The sequence below is a fragment of the Thermobia domestica genome, chromosome 15 (assembly GCF_964235325.1).
Source record: "Thermobia domestica chromosome 15, izTheDome1.hap1.1, whole genome shotgun sequence".
Lineage (NCBI taxonomy): Eukaryota > Metazoa > Arthropoda > Insecta > Zygentoma > Lepismatidae > Thermobia > Thermobia domestica.
In genome coordinates this window covers 73,981,633-74,007,019 of record NC_137468.1, presented here as the reverse complement: position 1 = coordinate 74,007,019, position 25,387 = coordinate 73,981,633, and the positions used below count along the sequence as shown (strand labels likewise).

The following is a 25,387-nucleotide window of genomic DNA, read 5'->3' as shown; positions in this document are numbered from 1 at the left end:
GATCCATATATTAGAATTATTAAGGATATAATTGTATGCGAACTATAAGCAAAAGCGTCTGAGTAATTTCTGAGAAAATCATGAAAAAAGTCACCCCAAGAATAAATTATCCTTTGTGGATCTTTTCAGGACAAACAAGCTATGCTATATTGTTAGTGTTTTCATAAAACATTTTTTTATGAAATACGAACACAATCGCCTGAGTCGTTCTTGAGAAAATCGCAGGGTAAAACTTACTGTCAAAAGTATTATACCACTTCTAGATTTTCCGGATGACGGAATTATACCATATAGCTAGGTTATTTATATAACATGTATTTATAAAATATGAACAACAAACATCTCCTGAGTTGTTTTTAGGAAGGTCATCGGGAAAAGCTTACCCCCAAAGGTAAACTCTTCTATCTGTAATTTTGACAGTATATCGAATAATTTTTAAGCAAATTGTCGGGAAAAATTTCACTGTCAAAGTAAACTCTCTCTTTTGGATTTTTCTTTTCGGAACAAGCGAGTTATGCATATTGTAAGAGTGTTACAGACAATATTTTTACTGAAATTAGAAGAAATTTGTCTCAGTTATTACTGAGAAAATTGTCCAAAAAAAAAAAAATTCAACCCTTGAGAAAACCACTTCTTCTGTATGTTAACGGAATAAACGATTTATGCTGTATCTTAGTTTATTAATGAAACATTTCTTTACGAAATATGAACAAAATTGCCTGAGGCATTAATGGGAAAACCATCGGGGGAAAGCTCACCCTAAGAGTAAACTACTCCTTCGAACGAGTTGTCATATTTTTAGGTTATTAATAATACGTTTATTTATGAAATGTGGTTGAGAAAATTGTGGAAAAAGAACGCATACCATACAGTAAGTTACACCATATATATTTTCTCAGAAAAAATATTCATACACGGTGGATATTTGTTAATAAAATATATATTTATAAAAAGTAAATAAAATCGTCACAGCTTTTTTTTCTTGAGAAAATTGAATTATTTTAAATTTTAATCCTTCAGTAAATTACCCTTACTTTTAGGTGTCGAAGGATATAAAATTCGAAAGATAGTATGTTATTAAAACGTTATGTCTAGAATTCGGTCCAGATACGTTGAACAGTATGGCCTCTATTTGAGTGCATGTAAAAGCGTGACGAACCGAGAGACGAATAGATGGACAGACATCGAAAAATAATTTTTTCGATATGTAGGAGCATTGTAGCTTGGATTCATTGAAATCTGGTATTCGGTTTTTATAACTATCACCACACTTTCTTCTTTCGTCGCTCGACTGTGAAAACGAATAGGCCTATACCGACACGTAAGGTGATAGTTTGTAATCCCAAAAATTTAATTTGTTATGTTTAATGTGTTGTCACGCTAAAAAAAAAAAAAAAAAAGCTTATGCATGTTACATCATTTTATTATCAGTTTTTCACGCTACTGTATAATTCGGTATGATTATAATTAATATCCATGGCATCTTTTGGAAGCATTCGTGTTCCTCACAAATAGAGCTGTTAATTTAGTTTTGTTTAAAGAAAGCATCCTTTATTTCCTTACACAGACTTATGATTGCATTTGTTGCACTTGTGGATATGAAACAAAAGGAGAGAGAGAGAGAGTCAATACTCTAAAAAGAAACACACACACTGAAACACTAGAACAGTAATTTAAAATCAGCTTTTTTTTTCTTCATGACAACGAGCTATCGCTGTGACTGTGTTCGCCACGCTGTGTGTAAGGCAGCAGGTCGCGCATGTTTTGTTTTTTTTACTGTTCCTGACTCACAGACACTCGCAGTGAGTTGAAGTTACTTCTGCTGACGGAGAGGGAATGATTAAGCATATCATACCATAAACTGAAAACAATCGCTATTAGTAATAATACACTAATTCTAAATAAATACGTCATCAGAAAAAACAAAAAGTTATTTCATTATTATATTGTTTCGGTTCTTATTAACATAAAAATTATACACTTTCTACAATGTTTTTTAAAGAAAAAATTGGATGGGATCGCATGGGATTCGATCTGGTGTCAAAACAATATAAGAATTACTAGTCCGCCACTCTACCCACTGGACCACACAGACTACCTTTTGTTGCCTGTCTTTTTCTTAACAAATAAATGCTCATGGCTATAGAGCATGTCACTTCCAAACTTAAGACAACAGTTTTTCTCTTTGTTTCTATACTTCCGTATAACATCTTGGTTACAGAAGCTAATTTATATTTGGTAGACAATTTACACCCTAGATTTAAGCCAATAAATGCAATATATTAGTCCACTTTTCAGTTCCTTGATTCAACTAAAGTTATTCCCTCTGCAATCGTGCTGTGCTACTGCAAAAAATCCCTCGAAAACATTATTGCCAGTATACACAAAACCGAACATAATTTTGTTTTTTGCTTATATTTTTATTATTTTATTATATTTTTTGGAAATATCTCCTTAGATGGATTGCTTTCTATTATCTCCACATACTAATAACTGAATTTTACCCATAAACATAAGGAAAATGGAATAATTGCGAAAAATCGTGAGTTACAGTATACGCGCAATATTTTTTGCGCATGGGAGTACATTATGGGCCCCGATACATAACACGTTTGGAAAGCTTGTTTCATACTGAAGAAAATGAACTACAAACCATGACTTTCCAATGAACAGTGTTGATGCAATAGCTATTTGACTGGAAGTCTACGATTTTCTTTATAATAACAGGAATAATGAGCCCCAGGTACTTACTCAGTTGTTCATGGCACCTAATTTTTTGTGCACGGACATATCTTTATTACGAATGGACTAGGTTTGATTTGGATGTCCGGATGACACGTTCATGTCCGTTCCTTGTAAGTTATTCTATAAATTTTGAACCTCCTCTTTCAAATCCTACCCTATCCTCACTTAGGATATCTATTTTTAAAATTCTAAATACCATAGTTCTCTTCTCTACACTTACCTAGAACTGTACCAAGCGAAAGGTGGGGATTTGTAACAACCATTCAGCTTTATATGTAGTACGATTCACTTATTTTAATCAACATATAAAGAAATTAAAAATAATTAGAATTTTTTTTTAACATTTAGCCTGAATCTTCTTACAGATTTACAAAAGGAAATCATTTTGAAAAACGCTACTTATAAATAACGAAACATATATTAAAAATTGACGTCTGCTGTTTTACTTCAATCCTTGAAATTTAATTATTTGACATATTATTTTTCAAGCAATAATAACATCTTCAATTGTAATATACATATTCCAAAAAAAAAAAAAAAAAAATGAATTAGATTGGTGCGACTGAAATGTCCACCCCAAAAGGCGTTACTTCTAGAGTCCAAAAAATGAAAAGTAAAATATCTAGTTAATCAAAACAGTCACGGTCTTCAATCACACACACTTCTGTCATCGCTCAGCCAACGAAATTGGGTTCCGTGGCGAAAGAAGTTTGAATCCTATGGTGCAAGGAAATTTTCGACCATATATTACACCAACCATCAGGGAAGGTTTTCTCCCAAGAAATGATCGAAATGACGGAAGACGTTATAGTTAGTGGGGGAAGTTACGATGAAATACAGTCGAATAGCAAAGATATCATACTGCGACTCATCGAAACCCTGTACCCTCTTTTGAGCGTCATCTGTATATGTGCGTGTCTGTTTACTACTGCTGGATGCTTGAGGACAGGTTTCCTTTGTATTTAATGGAGTTCAGCACTATAACTATCCTCGCCTTAAAAAGCATTGATATATCACTCTCACTATAGACCATCAAATCAGCAACAACACTTTCTGTGGGTTGAGAGATGGTTTAGGAAACCATTCTGGATATTGATAACGTTCCATCCATTACAGTGACTGTCTATACGACTGTCATAGTAAGTCTTTTTTCTTTCACCTGAAGTGGCAATCTAATGAGGAAACTTTCCCGGTTTTTCTTTACAGTTTGAGAACTTTATAAAGCGGTTCTTGTTGAAAGGTATCAACTGTTATGACATCCATGAGTAATTTCTTCACTTTACCGATTGCACAGAATCGCCAAACAACAATGGTATGCGGTGTGGTATCGCGAATATTTTCCCAAGGATTTGCTTCTACGCTGTTCCTCAGAAGTTCATTCGAACATGATCTTAATCAGTGCACATGGGGCTCATTTTTGTAATGCTGTGTTATCTCACCGGAACGAGATTTAAAACTAACGGAGAATAGTAGTGCATTCAATATATTCTTGCTAGGCAAAATGTCTCAATTTGAATTCGCAAAGCAAAATCACTCGCAGCTGTGTATTCTCCATGTTGTATTTTGATACGACACTAATTAACAATATAGTTTCCTGACTATCTGGATACCCCAGCATGTTTGCTTTATGTGCATTGAGTTTATGACATCAGACGTGTGAATTAATCCATCCTGATGTTGCATTGTTAGGCCTGCTATACACTATAGGATAGATCCTAGGAAACCTCATAGATTTTTCCTATTCAAAATCTCAACGTGTTACGACATCAGATCTCATGTCATTTCCTATGTTCTGAACGATCCTATGAGATTTTTCGTGTTTAGAACACGCTCTATTTTGGAACGAAAATTCGTAAGATTTCGATTTAAGCGACATCAGGTGAGAGAAAGTGAAAACAAATTTGTTTTCTCCCCGCCAGCCGTATGTGGGTGAAAGAGCAAAAGTACTCGACAAAATAAAGAGTGGTCCAGGGACTGATGAGGTACGATTTGCTAATTTATCTTCTGAATTTTTATGGTTCTTTTTAGAGGTGTGCAATTTAACAATATAGCGCCTGGTATCAATCTCAGTAGGACATACACTGTAGTTACGTGTATAGCACAAAAGAATAGGATTCCCTACCAGATATGTCGTAACATTTGTCCTCAGATCTCATAGTGTATAGCAGGCTTTAGATTGAGTTTCCCACCAGACATCAAAGTAGACATTTCATTTGCACCAACTTAATAACTAATATGATCAATTTTTTGTTACATACTAAATAATAATTTAAGCATGTTTAATAGATTAACTACAACAATATATTACCTGGGAGGTAATTTATTTTGTTCATATTTGACTCCATCTTTAAAACTGTTAATATTACTTGGTAGATGAGGAGGAACAGGAGCCTGAAAAGAAGAAAGAAAATGATAGTCGTTTGATAAATATTTTGTTCACACACGGTTTGTAGTAAGCGTTTATTATTTAACAACATTGAATAAATGTAGTTTTATATTTAGCCCACTGATTTCTATGGGTTTGTTTTTTGGTTTACTTTGAAATTAAGTAGAATTTTAACAGTTTGATTTTACTGGTTTCTTCTTCAAATCTGTTTAAATATATATTCATGGTGTTTCAAAACAACACCGATAACCTTCGGGATGTGATTCCTGACTCCAAGATAAAATCAAAACTATAGACCAATCTCCTTCCGGTGCTATGATTACCAGAAAATTTGTCGAAAAAATGCAAAAACAGTCATAACTCGAGAATAAAATGTCGGATCGTAATCGAGTTAAATGAAATGTCCATTACCTTTAGTGGTAGACTCTAATAATTGGAGATGGTACTGGGATGGCCCAAAGGTAACCCCTAAAAAAGAAACTGAAAAATTCCTGGAATATTTTATCAATAGTTGAATGAGAAAAATGAACAACACTCAAGTACAATAGTGCAACGAACAGAAATCGTAGCAGGATCTACATCGTTCAAGTTAAAAGAACACTGTTAGAATTCTAAAGGAGGGAAACACTTGTTTGATTGGTCTACTTTGTTTCAGTTGAGAATAACTTTGCAGGAAGAATTTTGTCTCTCTGGTGGACACAGTCTTTCAGTGAATGACTTACCACTTACTAAAATTATTGAGATATACGTATATGTTGCATAGGAGTTTGCAGATTTTGTAAGCGAATTTTATTAAGAATGTCTCGTAGTTTACAAACTATCCACCATCTTTAAATTTTCTGTTTCCATTTTTCTTAAATTGTAGAATCTATCGTTGGGGTGTCAACATTGCTGAACTAATATGCTGTTGAATTTCCTACTATACGACATTTTTACCCTCTTCTCTATTACGTATTGTGTGAGTATGTTTTTTCCTATTACTCTTGCCGTTCCCTAGTTGAAGTTTTATAGCCGAGTTTTCTTTGCGATATCTTTCTACTTTTTATCCTGAATACTAACATGTTTCCGACGCTCTGAATATGTAAAAGGTAGGAATAAGTGAGAACGCCAGAGGGAACAAACAGGAGGAGGAGGGTCCGTTCCAGGTGACGATAATTCCTTCTCCCGATGTGTATTGTAATGAAGGTCAAGTTATACAAAACTATTCTTTAAGATATACAAAAAATTGCCTCCCAATTTTTTTCGGCCCTCCAGTTCGTTCTCCCCAAGAAATTAAAGCTGGAGTTGTCACTGTTAAGAATTCTTCAATGAGTTTCTGTTTCAATTTCTTCCGAATTTAAGATGGTTTTTACTGAATATTTTTCAGGTTAAGAAATAGTCATTGTGAGTCCATGAAACAGTCTATACAACTTGTTCACTATTGCTGACTGCGTAGGTCTTGTAGAATTGATCTTAAAACTCCTGCTAAATGCTGTACATCGTAATGTGAAATACACTAAATACGAAATTTGCCCAGTATATATATTAATGTTTAGACTATGTTAGTTACGTGTATATGTGTTGAAGTTACGTGTACTATACCTCGACACAGTATATCGCAATTTTGTCATTTGGCTATGAGCTTTGTTATTGCGGTATCGTGAGCTCTCTCGTTGCTATATCGTTAGCGCACACTTCTTCGTTATTAGCAAAACTGTCTGAATCATTTCGTTATCCATGAAGATCTAGTAATTTTTAAGATTCATAAATGAAGTATATTTATGAAATTTGCATTTTCATAAAATTAACCTAAATGTTTTCAGTCTTTTGAACACTACAATCCCCGTCTTTGCTGCTGTGTACGACCCCTTTTTTCTTACAGAAAATAATAACAAAAATAAAATTTATTAAAAGCCATCTTAAGGGCGATCCATCAACAAACTGTCCCAGACCACTGGAGACACGCGGACCCAGAGACGGCGCTAAGGGTGGGCGGGGGTGGGCAACCGCCCACCCGATGGATGGCCTCGCCCACCCATCCGCCCACCCCAACAGAACAGGGGTGTCATTGAAGGGGGACAGGAGGGGGCAATTGCCCCCCGCAAGATTTTGAGGAATACATATACTTTATCGATTGTCTACTAATATACTAGTGCAAACTGTGAAAGTCTTATGTTGTTGGTGTTCTTGCCCCCTCAAGCGAAGTCTGAAATGACACCCCTGCAACAGAAGAAGAATAATAAAGGTGACCAGTGCCTAATTTCGGTTTGATGGGGCCCTAAGCTATTGAAGATAATGGGGCCAATTTATTTCTAGCATTCTTTTTCAGCGACAAAATTTCGCCTTTTCTGTTTGAATATATGCTATATGGTAATTTATGGACCTAATACATATCTATTAAGTAAATACGTTTTCGTGTATATTTCGTTAATTTAACTTACTGTTTTGAATACATTACAGAAAAACTGTAAAATTTGTAAAATTAGCGGTAGTTTAATTTGGTACCAATAAAGTCCCTTGCCGATCTTCTTGCACCAACTATGATCCACGCTCCACGCCATGCTTCTACAATATGTGGAGACCGCATCATTTCTCATTTCAAGTTGTTTCTATTCAGTTTGGTAAAGTTTGAAACGTTTCCAGGGATCCGTGTAAGTAAATACAGTCTAAATATCATCCAGGATTGGTAATTACTGCCTGAAGCTCAACTAATCGTGTGAGTTTTTTCCAGGTCAGGTTACTGGAGTAACTCAAAATGGAATGCAACCCTTGAAGGTTACACAAGGTGTAATACGACACAAATTCGCTGGAACCAGAGGCGAACTTAGAAGGTTTAAACTGGAGAAGGGGCAACTAAAACCCAGATTATGATAGATATATCGTGAGTTTACTCTAAACTTTCAAAAATATGTAAGTAATGGCTTCAATTATTTTTGTCACTCAAAAAACTGGGATCGTAGACCTCTCCGCCCCTGGATCCGCCCCTTCCTTTAGTGATCCATTATCGTGCTCTATAGACCACTATATGAGCTCCTCCGTGACTAAGCGGTTAGCGTACGCACCTTTGGCGTGGGAGATTCGGGTTCGATTCCCGGTGGGAGCTCATGTGGTTTGGATTCCTCGTTAATCAGTAGGTCCCGTCTCATGTAGCCTCGCTGCTGAAAGGGACGTTAAACTCAAAATCAACTCAACTCTATAGATCACTATGAAAATCAGTGCCAAGTTCTGAAAGTTATTAAAATACTTCTGCAAACTACTTTTCATACTTACGTACAGCGAAATAAAATAGCTATAATTTCGCGATGTAAAGATTATTGCCGCTTAGGGCTGTAATTCCTTTATATTTTACTATTATTTCGCGGGCTTGTCGTTTCATGCCTTCTTCTTAAGCATCCACTGTTACCAGATTCAATTTCTTGTCGAATTCCAAATAGTACAAGAAAGGTAGCACTAGAGCTCTATCCGAATACAAGATACTGTATCACTTATGCTGTGAAGTCTTATTAAAGTAGCTAAGTGTAATGGCTGGAAAACAGGGTCCCGATTACAAATGGGGCTCTGAAACAAAATCCCCATTACAAGCGGAGCTGGGAAACGAGGGTTCCATTATAAGCGGTACTGGGCAATAGAAATCCCATTGCAGGCGCGTTGGAAAACAGGGCCCTATTACTTGCTTCATGAGAGCTTAATACATAACAGTACAGAACACCGTTGTTGTATGTGCGTTTTATCTTATTTGCTTTTTCTTATTATTGGGAAATGACATTACAGCCACTTTTTCTTTAAAATTTTTGGGGCCCCCAAGAGAGCTATAGCTTGTTTAGCTTATACGCAAATCCGGCACTGAAGGTGACATCCTGTACTTCACAAGCAATAGGTATTACTTTCGATTGTAATGTAATAGGTTCTATGACTCTGTTTAACTCTGCAATGGACAGATTTTAGGACAGATACTTGTAGTAATATAATGATGCCAAAAGTCGTGATTAATGAATTGAAGTTTAACACACACGCACAATCGTGCTATTGAAACGCCAGTGTTTGTATGTGCTGCACTGAAAAAAAAGTGCTTTCTAAAAAGCCAACTAAATAATGGACAGAGGTGGCCAGTATTATCTATTGTCTCATTTTGAGAAAGAGAGGGATGAGAGTAGTGCTTTGTGTCAAGGGCGCCGATCCTGGGGGCCCAAGGGGGCCCGGGCTCCCCCAATGCCCATGTGCGCCCCCGCATTTTATTTATGAATATACAATATTTGGCATAATTTGAATTCAATTTGTCTTAAAATCCTCATGCATGCCTTCTGCATCTGAATGCCCCCCCCTTCCCAAATTTACAGAGAAATCGGCGCCCTTGCTTTGTGATGGCGCGATACCTTCTTATAGGAGGGTTCCAACTTGCAATTGTTTACAGCAATGTACCACATATCTTACCCGTGTGGCATTAAACAGATTTGTAAAAACCCTTATTATAGCATTGTTGAGTTGATCTCTGTTGCGTTCAGAAGTCTTGGCGGTCGGTGCTTGTTCAGCTAATATGTCGAAAAAAATTAGCGATTTCTTCTCAGGCTCGGTGTCTTTCTCGTGTTCAAAGAAGCGCGATTTTCAATCCGTTGATGTTAGTGATAATCCTTCTTCTTCAATGGGGAAAAAGACAAAAAATACAAATACATGTGACAACCAGGATTCGCAATTTGAAGTGTTCGATTTCGAGGAAAGTGAAAATGAACTAGATGTTGGAGAGAGCGAAGACGACAGCATTGCTTCTGAAGATACTCATTTATATTTTTTGCCTCTTGCTTTCTTGTAATAAATACTTCAAAGATAAAAATGTTTGCAGCAGCCTATTTTATCCTTGTTTTACTTTACCTACTTATTGTGTATTTTATGTTATTAACGAAAAGTAGAGTATTATCTGTTAGTCTGCGTTGTTTGAACCTTCTTTTTTTTCTATGCATTCATGTGCATTCTTGGAGGGAGAGGAGTTAAAGCAGTCTTGAACTTTTTCGACTACACAGAACACACCGTTATTATTATTTAAAAAGCTTAAAATAGAGATAGTGTGTGTGCCACGCGGAATTCGGTAGGTCGAGCATATTGCCACGAACTCCCGCAGTCCATCCTAACTCCTGCATTTCTTCAGTCTTACCAGGTGAATGCTGGAATGGCACCTTCTATAAGGCCAACACAGCTGTTTTCCAGATCCTTGTTTCTCCCCTATTTCGGTCTGAGCCTTAGCTAACTAAAGAGTATAAAAATTGAAATTTAATTATTGTCAAAAAATGTCTACATTGCCCAGTTCTCATTTTCGTTGTCCGCCCACCCAGCAACTAGGTCCGCCTCTTTCCGCCCACCCCATCACTCTTTCCTGGCGCCGTCCCTGCGGCGGACCACCAGTTGAAAATAACTGACCTAGAAAAATATACTTACCATTTATGTATGAGAAAACTCTACGAATTCCTCATTGTCAACAACACTTTTCCTGTATTGGTTTGTAACACATGGTATTTACTGGACCGATGCATCTATCGAAATCATAATTCTTCCTCCAAAGTGGCTCAGTGACACAGCGTTCTCTTCTGGTGCAATGGATCTCTCGTTCGTTCCCAGACTATGATATGTTTCGTTGGTGATGTAGATAACATCATGTCAATGAATTCTCTCAGGGTTCCTCGTTTATTCCTTTACTGTCATTCCTCGAATTATCTAGCAACAATTAGACTCCATGTATAATTCGTCTCCATTAGCCAAATGCATAACTGTGAGACGTTAAATACTTCATTTTTATTACGGTTCTTTCTCCGAGAGTATATTCTCTACTGACTGTGAGACAAAGTATGTAGATCAATCAAATATGTGTACCTCTCCTTTCGAATTCTAATAGTTTTCTTCTAATTTGAACTATATATTATGATTTTTTGTGTGTTGAAATATTGTATATGATTGTTGCTTGTTTAACTCATTCAACTTTTCATAAAGTATCCCAGGAATTCCCCAGTTTCTTTGAGTATCATCCTTCCACTGCCCTTGCACCACATTTAAATGTATATACATTAATAGAATCTACGACTAAAAATAATGGACATTCTCTTTTACCTGACTTCGATCCAACAGTTTGTTATTGAATTATGGCTATTTTTTGCACTTTTCCGACAAATTTTTGACTGTTCATAGCAGCGAAAGAAAGCATTTCTACACCTAGGTAAGTCAATACCTTTTGTACTACCTTAGTGTAAGGAATCACCTCCCAAACGTTGTGGATATTGTTTTGGAACACCCTATACATAATATTACATTACTTTATTTTGATTTGATGTAAAACTCCTCGATCTGCCATCTTCAAACGAATCTCCTAATAGGTTCACTAGTGATATGATCTCTGAGAAGATAATAGTGTTTTCTTGAACAGCGAACAACAAAAGCTCTTGAGCTCCTTCGTGGCTATGCGGTTAGCGTAAGCGCCTTTGGCGTGAGAGACCCGTGTTCGATTCCCGGCGGGAGCTCATGTGGTCCCGTCTCATATAGCCTCGCTGCTGAAAGGGACGTTAAACTCAAAATCAACTCAACAAAAGCCCTTAGCTTAAGTAAATAGTGACTGGTTGAAATCACAGACTCCTCGAATCATAACACAAGGAGAGCACAATTATCTCATTAGAGATCTAGAATTCCATAAAATCAAGACAAAAGTTTAGGCATTGTGGTTATAACAGTGGCATTATGTGCACCATTGCGTGGAAACTTTAGCGTTCAGCAGTAGGAGTAAGCAATTTGAGTAGATCTTTAAAATCAAAGATGATTTCACTACCTACTGCAAACACATTGAAGGCGAGTTGAATATGAGGCACAATTCTGATAAATGTTAGGAAAAGTTGAAGTAAATATATTATATTCTATTATTGTATTGTATTGTATCATACCCATAGCTAGATAATAGCATTTGAAATACAAAATTCAGTTGAGCGTGCTCACCAGCAAATTATACAGTATAAAAGTTGTTAGTATTTAGGGGCTGTCTACTACGTAACGCTAGTTTTGACCAATTTTACCCTCTCCCTCCTCCTTGCCACACTTCGTAACACAAGGCAGAACTCCTCTCCCATTTGTTACGTAATACTTTTTGATTTTTAAAACCAATTTTGCTTATTTTGGGGGCTATTATAATTTTTAAAAAACTATTTTTAATGGTAGAACTTTTTACTACAAAATGATTGTATTTTGAGCATATTTGCATTGCTTTTTAGCCAACAAATCAAAGTATTAGAAAATGATAGTACCATGATAATATTTTAATCCCATAAAGTTGTTTCATTAACTAGTCTCAATTCTTCGAAATTGCCTACTGTCGTTTTCCCAATGAGATCGTACCCATCCTTTTAGGTCACCGATGATTGGCAAGGAGGAAATACTGCCGGCCTATGCAGGTGAAGTAAGACCTAAAAACCTGACATCGACTTCTTTTTCCGGGGTCGAGGATGCTTCATGCATTTGATGCTTGACAGTGCGACGATGCAAAGAAGACATCTTCCTAGTCGACCACAGATTAAAAGTGAGTGCACACGTGAAGGAGCAGGGACATCTCGTTTGTGAACAAGCTTTCGGAGCATCTTCTTTGAGCTTTGGATTTCAGTTTACCCCTGTTCAAAATGTCCTTGTCCTATATCAGTCCCGGAATGTGAATACTTCTCCAGAAACATTCAAATCCAAATATCAAATAATTCAGTACGAGATGAATATTGACGAATTAGTTCTTAATATCTTGTATTGTTTTGCAAATCGTGGATTGTTCCGTCGCGGAAAAATATTATTTCAGGAAAGAGTTTCTTCTCTTTCACATGCGAAACCCACAGAAGAATAGAGTAGGTAATGATTCATATCAAAAGTTTTAAAATAATATTTTCAGAAATAGCGATACGAGTGGGAACGCGAGAGTATTTTCAAGCGGTGATTACAATCATTAACAACTAACTTCACAAAAGCGTGTGCCACAAATGCAATGCTGAGATAGCCACAAAACGGAGTTTTATTGTATTGTAACACCCGCAAGGTTCGTAACCAATCATGCAGGTGTCTACTTCGAACCCTTCTGCATGATTCAATTTATGTAGGTTATAGTTCGCAATTTCCCAAAGCAATAGAAATATTTATATATTTATAAAAAATAAAAGAACTGAATAAAATTATTTGTTTAAAAGACTACATATAAAACTGGGAAAATATAAAATTTACAGAAAGAAAGCACGTTACGTAAGGAAAACGTAAACTCCCTCCTGCTCCCTTGTCACACTTTGCAATGCAAGACTGAACTCCCTTCTCCCCTTTGCGCGTTACGTAATATGTGGACGACCCCTTATGCACATTTTATACAAAATATTCCACTTAATGACTGCTATCAACGTGCAAAATTTCAATATTATTTATATGGTAAAGGATATAAGATCAAAAGTGGGAGCTTGTTTCTGCGGTTGCGAAACTTTGCATATGTATATATATCTGGTATTTGAAATTAAGTGAGTATTATTCAAAGATCATGAGAAATGCAGTAATCAAAATGTGTGCATAATATAAAGGACTCTATTCGCTCAGGTCGAACGCCACACCGTTGTGACACACTACTTTAATCTAACAGTAGTGGTTCTTAGCACTACTGAACATTGTTGCTGCCACTGGAGGCGATGACTAATAGTCTTCTCAAAATTGATTTTTAACAAATTATTAAATTCTTAATGATTTTTAAATTTTAAATCAGTTTTCAAGTTGGTGGTCCGCGGACCCTTAGGTATCCGTGGAGCAAGTTTAAGGGGTTCGAGGCATTCTTTATATCTCATAATTTATAAAAGATGCAAAGAATGCCGTGAATATTTGTGTGTACTGTACGTCGTATAGTTTGAACATAAACGAATTTTTGTAATTTAATTGTTGCTAATATTGTTACCAACCTCTTAACTACTACTGCTACTATACACATACCAAAATTTAAAAGTGCGGATTTCGTATCTTGCCTTAAAAATTAGAAGTGAGTGTCATTTCACAGTGTGAAACTAAGACTTCAAAACTATGCGACTTCAATACTCAAACCTGAAGTATTGCATCTATAAGTACTGATTGGAATAGAGTAACACGATCAAAGCTAGAACCTGTTGCTCGGACGATGAATCAATATTGAAAAACCCTTATTCACTATCCTGTAGTGCTTTTGTTTTATGGCGATAAAGGTTAAACCAAAAATCGTTTTTTCAACCACTTCTGCTTTGAATAGAGGGTTCACAGGACAGATGGAACCTATTGCTGAGACGCTGAATTGATTGCAGAAAACAGCATCTTCATCATTTACCGTTTTTGCTGTACGGAAATCATTATTGAGACCAGAAGTAATATTCAATTTGAATCACTTCCGGTTTTGGTAGCGTGTTAAGGACAGTTATGATATGTTATCTAGAGAAGTTGAATCGTTTGCAAAAAACATGCTACTTTGCTACCTGTTACTGGTTCCGTTCTATGGCGATAAACGTTGAAATCAGAAATGGGCAACTTCAACCACTTCCAGCTTAAATTGAGGGTTAGTGGAGCAGATAAAATCTATTTTTGAGACGCTGAATCGACTGCGAAAACCGCATTTTGATAGCATTTACCGTTTTTCTTCTGTACGGAAATCAGTATTGAAACCAAAAGAAAAAGTAAATTTAAACCATTTCCGAGTAAAGATGTATTGTCTTGAGACGCTGAATCGTTTGTAAAAGTCACTTCCCGCTAACTGTTGCAATTTTCGTTCTATGGCGATATAAGTTGAAATCGGTATTGAAACCGGAAATAATAGTAAAATTAAACCATTTCTGGTTTCGGTAAAGTGTTGGAGATGTTGATCTTTTGCGGAAAACCTACTTCACAGTATCTTTTACCGTTTTCGTCCTATAGCGATAAACATTGAAACCGGAAATGACTAATTTGAAACACTTCCCGTTTGAATTTGAGAAACAGTAAGGAGATTTAACCTATCCTTGGAACGCTGAATCGATTGCAAAAAAAAAAAAAAAAAAAAAAAAAAAAAAGCATCTCTATACTTTTTACCGCTTTGAGTTGAGTTGATTTTGAGTTTAAAGTCTTTTTCAGCAGCGAGTCTATATGAGACTGGAGGTACTCATTAAAGTGGAATCCGAACCACATGAGCTCCCGCTGGGAATCGAACCCGGGTCTCCCACGCCTAAGGCGTGTACGCTAACCGCTTAGCCACGAAGGAGCTCCCTCTTACAGTTTTTGCTCTGATACCTGTCGACAGACGGATGGACGGATAAAGTCGTTCTATAAGATTTTCGACACTTACGTATACGCATAGCATAATTTGGAAGTCTAAAAAAGGGGCTACACTGAGAAAAATCCGTTCTTCGGACAGCGGTATATTGTATAAATATATGGAATCCTCTTGCTTACTACAGAAATCAGTAAGGAGCTTATGTTATTCGTATGCTACATACGCACTGCCCTTAGATGTTACATCATACCGTTGCAGGATGTCTGATATCTAACAGTCTTCCTTATAATGCATGCTACCTTTGTCAGTTATATGTTATATACGTCCATTTGTATGTGAGATCCTGACCGCTTACACTGTTTTATAAGGGAAATACGTATAAATGGAACATTTATACAGAAAATATAAAACATACATTTTCAGTTGTACGTCTGCTGTACATGAAGTACGAAAACTACAGGAATTACGCATGTAACCTACCTTTTAAAGTACGCCACCTACAATTTTTTTCTGAATGTACAACTCTGAACTAATTGGACATCACTGCTTTAAAATATCGCGACATATCTTATGCTGCGCGAGACACTAGTTGGGAACCACTGCCTTAGAGAAGAAATTTGCAAACGCATCCACCACTTTTTATATTTTGAATGAAATTTATGTAGGCTTCTAAAACCGAGCAAGCACAAGATCACCTCCTTAGTGTATATCTTTAGCTTTCTTTTTAGATTGATACTTCTAGCAACATCACTTTCTGCTAGAACATCAGAAATACAAAAAAAAAAAAAAAAAAAAAAAAAAAAAAAAAAAAAAAAAAATTGAAATCACGTTATGTATTTAAATATTGATTAAGAACATATTAAAATAATGTGGCTTGTGTTACCTGAGAAGGGAAATCAAGTCTTATGCAGAGCAATCTAGCGAGAACTCCAAGCACTACACGCTTCACAGGACTGGGCACTTCTCGGCCTCTCATGCCTCGGTGGTGGACATTCAGAGTCACTACTGCTAGCCCCGTGGCGAAAGAGACTAACGAAATCGTTACACCGTAGTAGAGACCTATAAAATAAAGTAAGTCAATTAATAATTGCGATTTTTAACAAGATTATTTAACATTAATTTAATGCAATTTTATAACAGATTTTTCAACTTTAATAACTAAACCCATAACAAATCCTTTCGAGGTCCAGTACAGGAGCATATTTGTAGGTGAGCACACTATTTGAGATCACTTCCTGCAGCAATGGGTGGTAACTTTCTTTCGAGGAGAGAAGGAACACACACACGTATCCAGAGTTTTTTTTTTGTTGTTGTTGTGAGGGATCCAAAGTTTGGAGAGGAGGAATTCCGATATATAAGACATTGTATATGCATGCAATGCAATGCCGGTGTTATTGCAATATTGAATACCAGTGTTATTCTGAAGACGGAAAGATGATAAGTAATTGTTAAGTACTGCCATCTATATTCTTAAAAAAGATTGTTCTTACAAGAAGAAAGAAAATGAAACTTTCGAGTTTTACGTCCCACGATTATGCCGGCTAGGCTAAAGCAGACGGTGATGATGAGAAATGAATGAAATGGTGGAATGAAGGAAGTGGAAGGAAACGGCATAACCTCGAGAAAACCCATGAACACGGTGTTTCTCCACTACAAAGTCCGCTTACCGCGAGCTGGGATCGAACCAGGGACCTCCATGCACCAGAAGTGAACGCTCTACCACTGAGCCACCGTGGCCTCCTACAAGAAGACAGAGTACAGTTGAAATGTAAGATCAAGATCTTTAGGCTACATCAATCCTTTTTCTGCTAAACAAGCATACTTTTATTAAGGAAGTGCACAAATGCACATCGAGTTACAAAGACTGATTCGAGGGGATCCGGACCCGGTGGACCACCCGCGTGGGTGCGCCCCTGGGAAGAGACATGAGAGGGTTGAGTTGAGTTGAGTTTGAGTTTAACGTCCCGTTCAGCAGCAAGGCTATATGAGACCTGGACCTACTGATTAACGTGGAATCCGAACCACATGAGCTCCCACCGGGAATCGAACCCGGTCTCCCATGCCAAAAGCACGTACGCTAACCGCTTAGGAAGAGACATGAGAGGGTAATACCATTAAAACGAAACGACTTACTAGGTCTTTCTGTTTCAACAAGATGTATTACATATAAAGCTTTGATAGTTAACATAATGACATATTTATAATCAGTTTCTCCGCTATTTCAGTAAATATTTTGGTATTCTGCACTCAAACTTCCTAAGCTGTTATGCGAGATATAATTCTAAAGTACAATGCGAGTTGTTTTCCATTTTAATATTTAAATGATTTTTAATTTTGAATATTATTTACATTTTAACTATAGGAAGGGGAATCAAAATAAGTTTGCTACTACTATGAAATTTATTACGTACACGCATGTCCAAAATGATTGTCGCATATCTATAACTGTCTTCTTGTAAGAATATGATTTGATAATAGTTTGGCAGGGTACTTTTGATATTGATACTATATGTATAATCCGGAAATGTATATTTGTGGTAAATTTCATAGAAAAAGAATTATAAATACGAAAATTAGAGTGAGTAAAACAAAATGTTGCTAAATGGAGAAGAAAGTTTTATTTTCGTTTTATTGTTCTTATTTACTGCTCTTTTGACATGAAATTTTCCGCACACATGTCTTTGCCGATTATACACATACTAACATTATAAAGAAATACCGAGCGAATTCGTTATCAAATTATATTCCGACAACATATTTATAGACATGCGACAATAATTTTGGACATGAGTGTACGTACATATTAATACATATCTCACATTTACAAAATGTACAACAGGATAACTTAACTATGCAGTAACAAGAAATGTGAACTTTAAACAGCGGGCGGGAGGGCCCTTTTGTCCGTGGGTTCTGCTGCGTTGCACTGCCGATAGTTACGATTCTGTTAGTAACTAGACATAAATGTTTTTTCGTTTGCTGCGGAAAGCGCAATCCTATGAGTATCGGCCTCTGCTATAGCATTTGGTCAAGATAGAGTACTCGGTTAGGATCGAATAAAATGAAACATTAGCGTAGTAGCATTAGAACAATGGCAGGGCTTCTTCAAATCGCGTAAATGTCAGAAAATTTATACGCACAAAACTATTTTCGTGAAGACTTACATGAAATATGCGTGGTTTTCAAATAGTATTAATTTTGTTGTTAGCAAAAAATCCTTTTTCTAAAAAATTACGCATGAAGATTTACCTTTAAACATGTCATTTTGTTCACTCGATGAGATCTATCGATTGATATTTGTCTCATCTTTGAACATCCTTTTTATTATAGGTTAATAAAATTGTAAAACTTATGCAATTACTTCGAATGTCACATGTAAATATTGTCGAATATTGCTATAATTAAATTATGATATTTCGAATTTGGATTGAGTTATTTCTTACAATTATACATATGTAGATATTTTAATAAGGACTCATAGATAATTTTAGAATAATCTATAAGGTAAATAGATCGAGAACTTTAGAATAACAAGAAAAGTTGTTGGCGTTCGTCTTCGTCAGAAATAGAGATATAGCGCATAGCATTCAGAGCTAGCTCACGAAATCGTTTCTATGAGCATCCAACACCCTTTGCAAACATACTAACAACTACTCTAGAGGAACATGGTGAGTCAGTGGTATGGTGATAAAGCGTTTAACTCTGGTTCGTGGAGCCCCTGGTTCGGTACCCGGATAAATAAGTTTGTGGTGGACAACCCCGTGTCCGTGAGTTTTCTCGGGTACTTCCATTTCCTCCCGCATTCTCGTTCCACCAATTCTTTCATCATCGTCCACTTCCCTTAATCATCATCTCCCATAAACCAACAGCCATAATTGTGAGACGTCAAACTGAAATATTTCATTTTCCAGCAACTGCTCAATGCCCTGGCGATAAAATTCGGGGGCATTGGACGCAGAAGTCCATGAGAGTGTATCGCAGGTCTGCCTCATTATCGAACGATTTCCTCCGGAAGTGGTTGTCACCTAATAGAACAGCTGGTAATCCGATAGCACTAAGTTTGGAGAGAACGGTGGATGGCAAAGTATCTCGCAGCCACGTCGATGAATGGTATCCCTGGTCGTCCCTACCACGCGTGGTCTCAAATTGTCAAGTTACAGCACACACTTAGGATTAACTAATGCTGGCTTTTTCTGTTGAAATGCATTTTGCACCCGTTGGAGCTGTTGCGGATATAGGTCCGCGTAGATGATTTGACCTGGTAGTAAACTAACTAACTAACTCTATGGCCTATGAAATCCGGAGGTTCAATGCCGCGTTCACAAAAGCTCTCCACTGACTTCTATCCTTAGCCAATTGGATCCAGTTTCTACTTTGCATTCCTATCTCTGCGAGATTCATCTTAACATTATCCTCCCATTTGAGCCTAGGTCTTCTTAATGATCATTTTCCGATTGGTCTTCCAGTCAAGACTTTGAAAGCGTTTCTACTTTCTTCCATTCTAGCTACATGACCTGCCCACCTAAGCTTAATAGACTTGACGACCCTAACAATGTTCGGTAAACCGTATAAATTATGGAGTTCCTCGTTATGAAATTTCCGCCATTCGCAGTTGTGCAATCTATTTATTTATTTACGCGTTTGAAATATATCAAAATGTCTCTATACATAAGGAATGAAGCCACTAAAGGTTTCACAAGAAATATCTCGTTTCGAAAAAGTTGTCTCCTCTCGAGAGTTGTATCTGTTTCTATTCTTTCTCGTTTCGAATTTAGTGATTCACGCACTGATTCAACAAATCTCCGAGACTTTAAACGCAAAATTTTCAATGTTTATATAAATATTGTCCCTGATCCCAAGGCATTACAGAAGACAGGATTTGGCCAAATATGACTCTAAGTGGAAAAGTTTTTTTTTCGTTCTCGAGGTCTCCGAAACTATTTGCATAGCACCTTGAAAGGTTGTATAAATATTTATGTACCCTAGGCAGGCGACAGGATGATGTTTCATGAAATGTGACTTCTAAAAGGAAAGACAGGGGTGATCGTTTACATAATTTTAACAAAATCGAAGTTGTATCAACAACTTTTCTTTCAAAATGTACTTATGCATCTTTCGAATACTCTCCATAAACTTTATTTTTCCCGTGCGAAGAACGGAGCATACTGGTAGTATAAAAAATAAAATAAATGAAATTAATTTTCTGAAATTTGAAAAAAAAATGGTTGATGAACACACATTAACTATACAGGTAATGAATATTTTGTATTACAAAAGCTGCAAACTATGGCTCAGCTTCTAAATGATGTGGGTGTTGCTCTAAACGATCAACTTAAAAATTTATTATCATGTGAGAAAAAGAAACTTAAAAAATGAAATAGACAAATGTAATTGAAATTTTGCTTTCATAAATACATTTTTCCCATCTGAGTGTGCAAGAGAATAGTTTAAGGTAATAAAATTAATCAAATTGAAAAGAAAAGTTTTATTGTAACTTTTTTTAATTAAAAAAATACCTTCCTCTTGACATTACACCTGTAATACATTATAATGTAATTTGAATCCATGCAAACTAGTTTCAACAAGGTCTCAGACCTAGAGAGCGAAATGAAATAACTAATTGAGATATTTGTTCAAACACTTATAAATCTAGAGGGCGCAAGTAATGTTGGATGACTGGGTTTTATTTACACAAATGATAAGGGCGAGGAGGCAATTTCCGAGTTCTCCTTCCCTAGAGGAAGCATCTAACGAAATGTTCTCAAACGTTGTACCTATTCATGTTGATATATGCGCCATAAAGGTCATGTTTTAGTAGCCCCGCAGGCGAAATTTCTTCAAACAGACACGAGGCTACATATACACATACATTTGCGTCTTCGACTAATGCGCTCCTATCCCGGGAAAGCAGATAGGATAACATTACTGACATGAGGTTATATAATCCAACGCTTTCCTTCCCATTCACCTTGTAACCGATTGTTAGAGAATTTATGTTGTTTGTCTAATTGTATTTGCCTTTGTTTAGTGCTTGATAGGTGAAAAAGTTTTTTTTTATTTACCTAAAGCACTTTTCAATGGATAATTAAAAAATTAGTTAGAGAATTTATGTTGTTTGTCTAATTGTATTTGCCTTTGTTTAGTGCTTGATAGGTGAAAAAGTTTTTTTTTATTTACCTAAAGCACTTTTCAATGGATAATTAAAAAATTAGCACCAATTGAAAATTGAACAGTATAATGCAAAATCATTTTACATATATAACGCAATTCTCAGTTATATATGTAAAATGATATGGCTCAGTTATCGATGATAAATATCGATGATAGTTATCGATGATAATTATAGACAATATATTAGACAAAATAAATCGTGTAGGTTTGAAACTTGGCACAATTGAGGGAGAGAGTGCCTAAACGACGTACTGAGAGTCTCTTGAGAGTGCAGAGATGGCGGGCAGGGGAAGGGGAATTATAGTTTTTAATTTTTTTAGTATTTAAAAAAAACTATTGGGTTTAGCACAAACGTTTTAAGTACAAAATTAAAATACATTATACTTCCTACGAAAATAGCTGTAAAGATTTTTCGCGTTCTCCAATAATACGAGGGCTGTTCAACAAAGACTGATGGCCGTGTGCACCAACGAAGTTCAACTGTTGAACGAGGGTCATAAACCATACATATAAAAAAACTCAAGTAAGCTTGTTCCGAAGTCAACAGCCGCGGTACCCAAGGGGCACAAACACGGGACATATGGAGGTGATCGTGCATTATTGAAAAACACTACCATATGAAATTCCCAACACCACTTAGTTTACGTAATGTTATCCTTCGATCCTTACGGACAATCACAGCAGCAGTATTGATGTTTCTTTCTGTCACAGCAGAGGCCGAAACACCAGGTCCACTTTGCTTAATGCATAAAACTCATCCTTCTTTGAATTCTTTGAACCATCGAAATACTGTTGATTGAGGTAATGCACCTTCACCGTAAGCTTGCTTGAGCTTTTCGTGTGTTTCATAAGCTGTATAGTTTAAGCGAAAACAAAACTCTGTTGCTTCATACTGTTCTTCTCGTGTAACCTCCATTGTATGAATACACACAGCACGATGTGAGGCGAAATGGAAGCAGTGTCTAAAACACAGCAGAGCGGATTACTCCCAACTTACCGATACGACAATGCTGCCACCTAGTGAGAGTATATATGAAACACAACTCTTTCAACTATCAAACGTGCCGGTATTCGGCAACAAAGGACACTGCAGTACAATAATCAGTCTCAGTCTTTCTTGATCAGCCCTCGCAAATACATTTAAAAGCTATTACGTCACACCCTTCGTGGACCATCCATATATCCTATCGTGCTCAATATGGATTTTAAATATTATCGAAATACTACTTTTCACCACCGGTGCATTGAAGTCCCCCCTCTCTTGTTAAGAAAATCTTCTGAAGGAGAAAGTGTGAGGAAACAAGGAAATTTTGAGTATTTCCAGGAAACATATTGTCCATTATATCAAACTCATATTAGCTAAGATTTAACCTAGGATCCTCTACACCATAGTCAGTACTTTGCCAGTGAGCTACTGTGTCGACCTTGAAGCAAATGTTTAGTCAAACTTTTTATTAGAAAATTTCTTATTTGTACAGCTAATTAACTAACTAACTCTATGACCTACGAAACCCGGAGGTTCAATGCCGCATTTACAAAAGCTCTCCACTGACTTCTATCTTTAGCTAACTGCATCCAGTTTCTACTTTATATTCCAGTCTCTGCGAGATCAATCTTAATATTGTCCTTCCATCTGCACCTAGGTCTTCCTAATGGTCGTTTTCCGATTGGTCTTGCAGTCAAGACTTTGAAAGCGTTTCTACTTTCTTCCATTCTAGCTACATGACCTGCCCACCTAAGCCTCCTAGACTTGACGAACCTAACAATGATGGGTAAACCGTATAAATTATGTAGTTCCTCGTTATGAAGTTTCCGCCATTTCCCATTTCCGTTCCTCTTGGGTCCGAATATTCGTCTCAGGATCTTGTTCTCAAATACTTTCAGTCTATGTTCTTCCCTCAGAGTAAATATTTGGTCGATAGTTGATCGATTTCGTCTAAATCCGCACTGATAATCTCCAATAATTTCATCTGCGTATGGGGTCAATCTTGCTAATATAATATTTGAAAGGATTTTATAAGATGTTGACAAAAGAGAAATACCTCGATAATTATTACAGTCAGTTTTATCGCCTTCCTTGTGAATTGGAACAATGATTGATTCCTTCCACTCTTGGGGTAATTCTTCCTTGTTCCATATAAGGAGAATGAGTTTGTGCATCTTGTTCCACAATTTTTCGCCTCCAGCTAAAATTAACTCAGCCGGAATATCATCTGCACCCGGAGATTTGTGTTTCTTTAATGTCTTTATAGCAGTTTCTACTTCTATTCGGTTGGGTTCTGGAATATACGGTTCTGCGGTGTGTATCTCCTTTTCTCCACACACTAGTTTTTGGTTGCGTGTTAAGCAAATCGTCAAAGAAATCTTTCCATCTATTTAAGATGCTATCCGTATCAGTGATAAATGTACCGTCAGATTTATTTAATATATAAGCACGAGGTTGATAGCCATTCTTAAATTCGCTGATCCCCTTATACATGTCCCAGATGTTTTTATTTTTACTATTATCTTCAAGTTCCTTAATTTTAGCTTTCAAAAAATTGCGTTTCTTTGTTCTAAAAGTTTTGGAAGTTTCCCGCCTGATATCTGCGAAATTTTGTATAGTTATTTCATTCAGATTTTGTAGCCAGCGTAATTTTGCCTGTTTTCTCTTCTCTGTTAGTTTAGTGCGTTCCTGGTCGAACCATGGTTTGTTCCTACGTATATCTGCGTGTCCCAATTTTTCTTTTGCTGAAATTTTAATGTTATCTCTAATTTCAATCCAGGTATCCTCAACACTAGTGCACTCCGAATCTTCTAAAGCCGAGAATCTATTCGAAACTTCAATCTGGTATTCCTCTCTTACTTGGCTCTCTTCTAATTTCTCTCTAATTAATTTAAATCTCTCCGTTTTCCGACATTGAATATTTACCTTTATTCGACGATGATCACTGACCAGGTAGTGATCAGTGTCACAATCAGCCCCTCTAAACGACCGGACATCAATATGCTAGATTGCCTTCTTCTATCTACTAAAACGTGATCAATTTGATTATGTGTTTTTCCGTCTGGTGATGTCCAAGTGTATTTATGAACGTCGCGATGTGGGAATTTTGTACTCTTCACGATTAGGTTTTTGGATGTTGCAAAGTTCACGAGTCTAACACCGTTGTCATTACTTCCCTTATACCGACTTTCGTTCCCTATAATCGGTGTGAAAATATCCTCTCGTCCTACCTTCGCATTGAAATCCCCCTAATAGAATTTTCATATGGTATCGCGGGAGTTGGTCAAACATCCGTTCCACTTCTTCGTAAAAACTGTCTTTTATATTGTCATCTTTATCTTCAGTTGGGGGATGTACATTTAAAACAATATCACTACACCGTCTCTTAAGAATAATAAAAGAAAGTCTGTCAGTAACAAATTCAACCCGTTTAATTGCTGGTAATATTCGTTTGTGAACGAAAAACCCTGTTCCTAACTGGTGATTTTTATTTCCTTCCCGTAAAAGAACGTGAAATTTCCGGAATTCACAGATCCATTTCCTTCCCACCTAACTTCCTGAACTCCTGCTAGGTCCATTCTGTATTTCTCTAACTCACTCGTTACGGATTTTAATGCGCCTGCCCTACAGTATAAAGACTCCTAATATTCTATGTTCTAAATCTCATGTCCATTTTCTTTTGCTGAGGTCGTACCAAGTTATCAGTCCTTGTTCGAGGCTTTTGTAAATATTTCTGAACAAGTGCTTTTTTTTTTTTTTTTTTTTTTTTTTTTTTTTTTTACAGGGTGAAGTTATTAGTCTTACCCAAACCCCCAAGCTGGAGGGCGATTCCTAGTCGGCTGTCCGCGACTGCTTATTCAGTATATTAGCAGTTAAC

At 36.6% G+C, this 25,387-nt stretch overlaps 1 protein-coding gene across 1 annotated transcript in view; it reads right to left on the bottom strand.

Moving 5' to 3' along the window:
* LOC145671082 (neuronal acetylcholine receptor subunit alpha-10-like) overlaps positions 1–25,387 on the bottom strand; it is a 1,484,349-nt gene that overhangs the window by 21,966 nt on the left and 1,436,996 nt on the right. Inside the window, exons 9-10 of the mRNA XM_081739825.1 lie at positions 16,237–16,412; positions 5,054–5,136 (exon numbers count right to left, since the gene is read on the bottom strand). Coding sequence (XP_081595951.1) covers positions 5,054–5,136; positions 16,237–16,412 — 259 coding nt within the window. The remainder of the gene's footprint in view (positions 1–5,053; positions 5,137–16,236; positions 16,413–25,387) is intronic.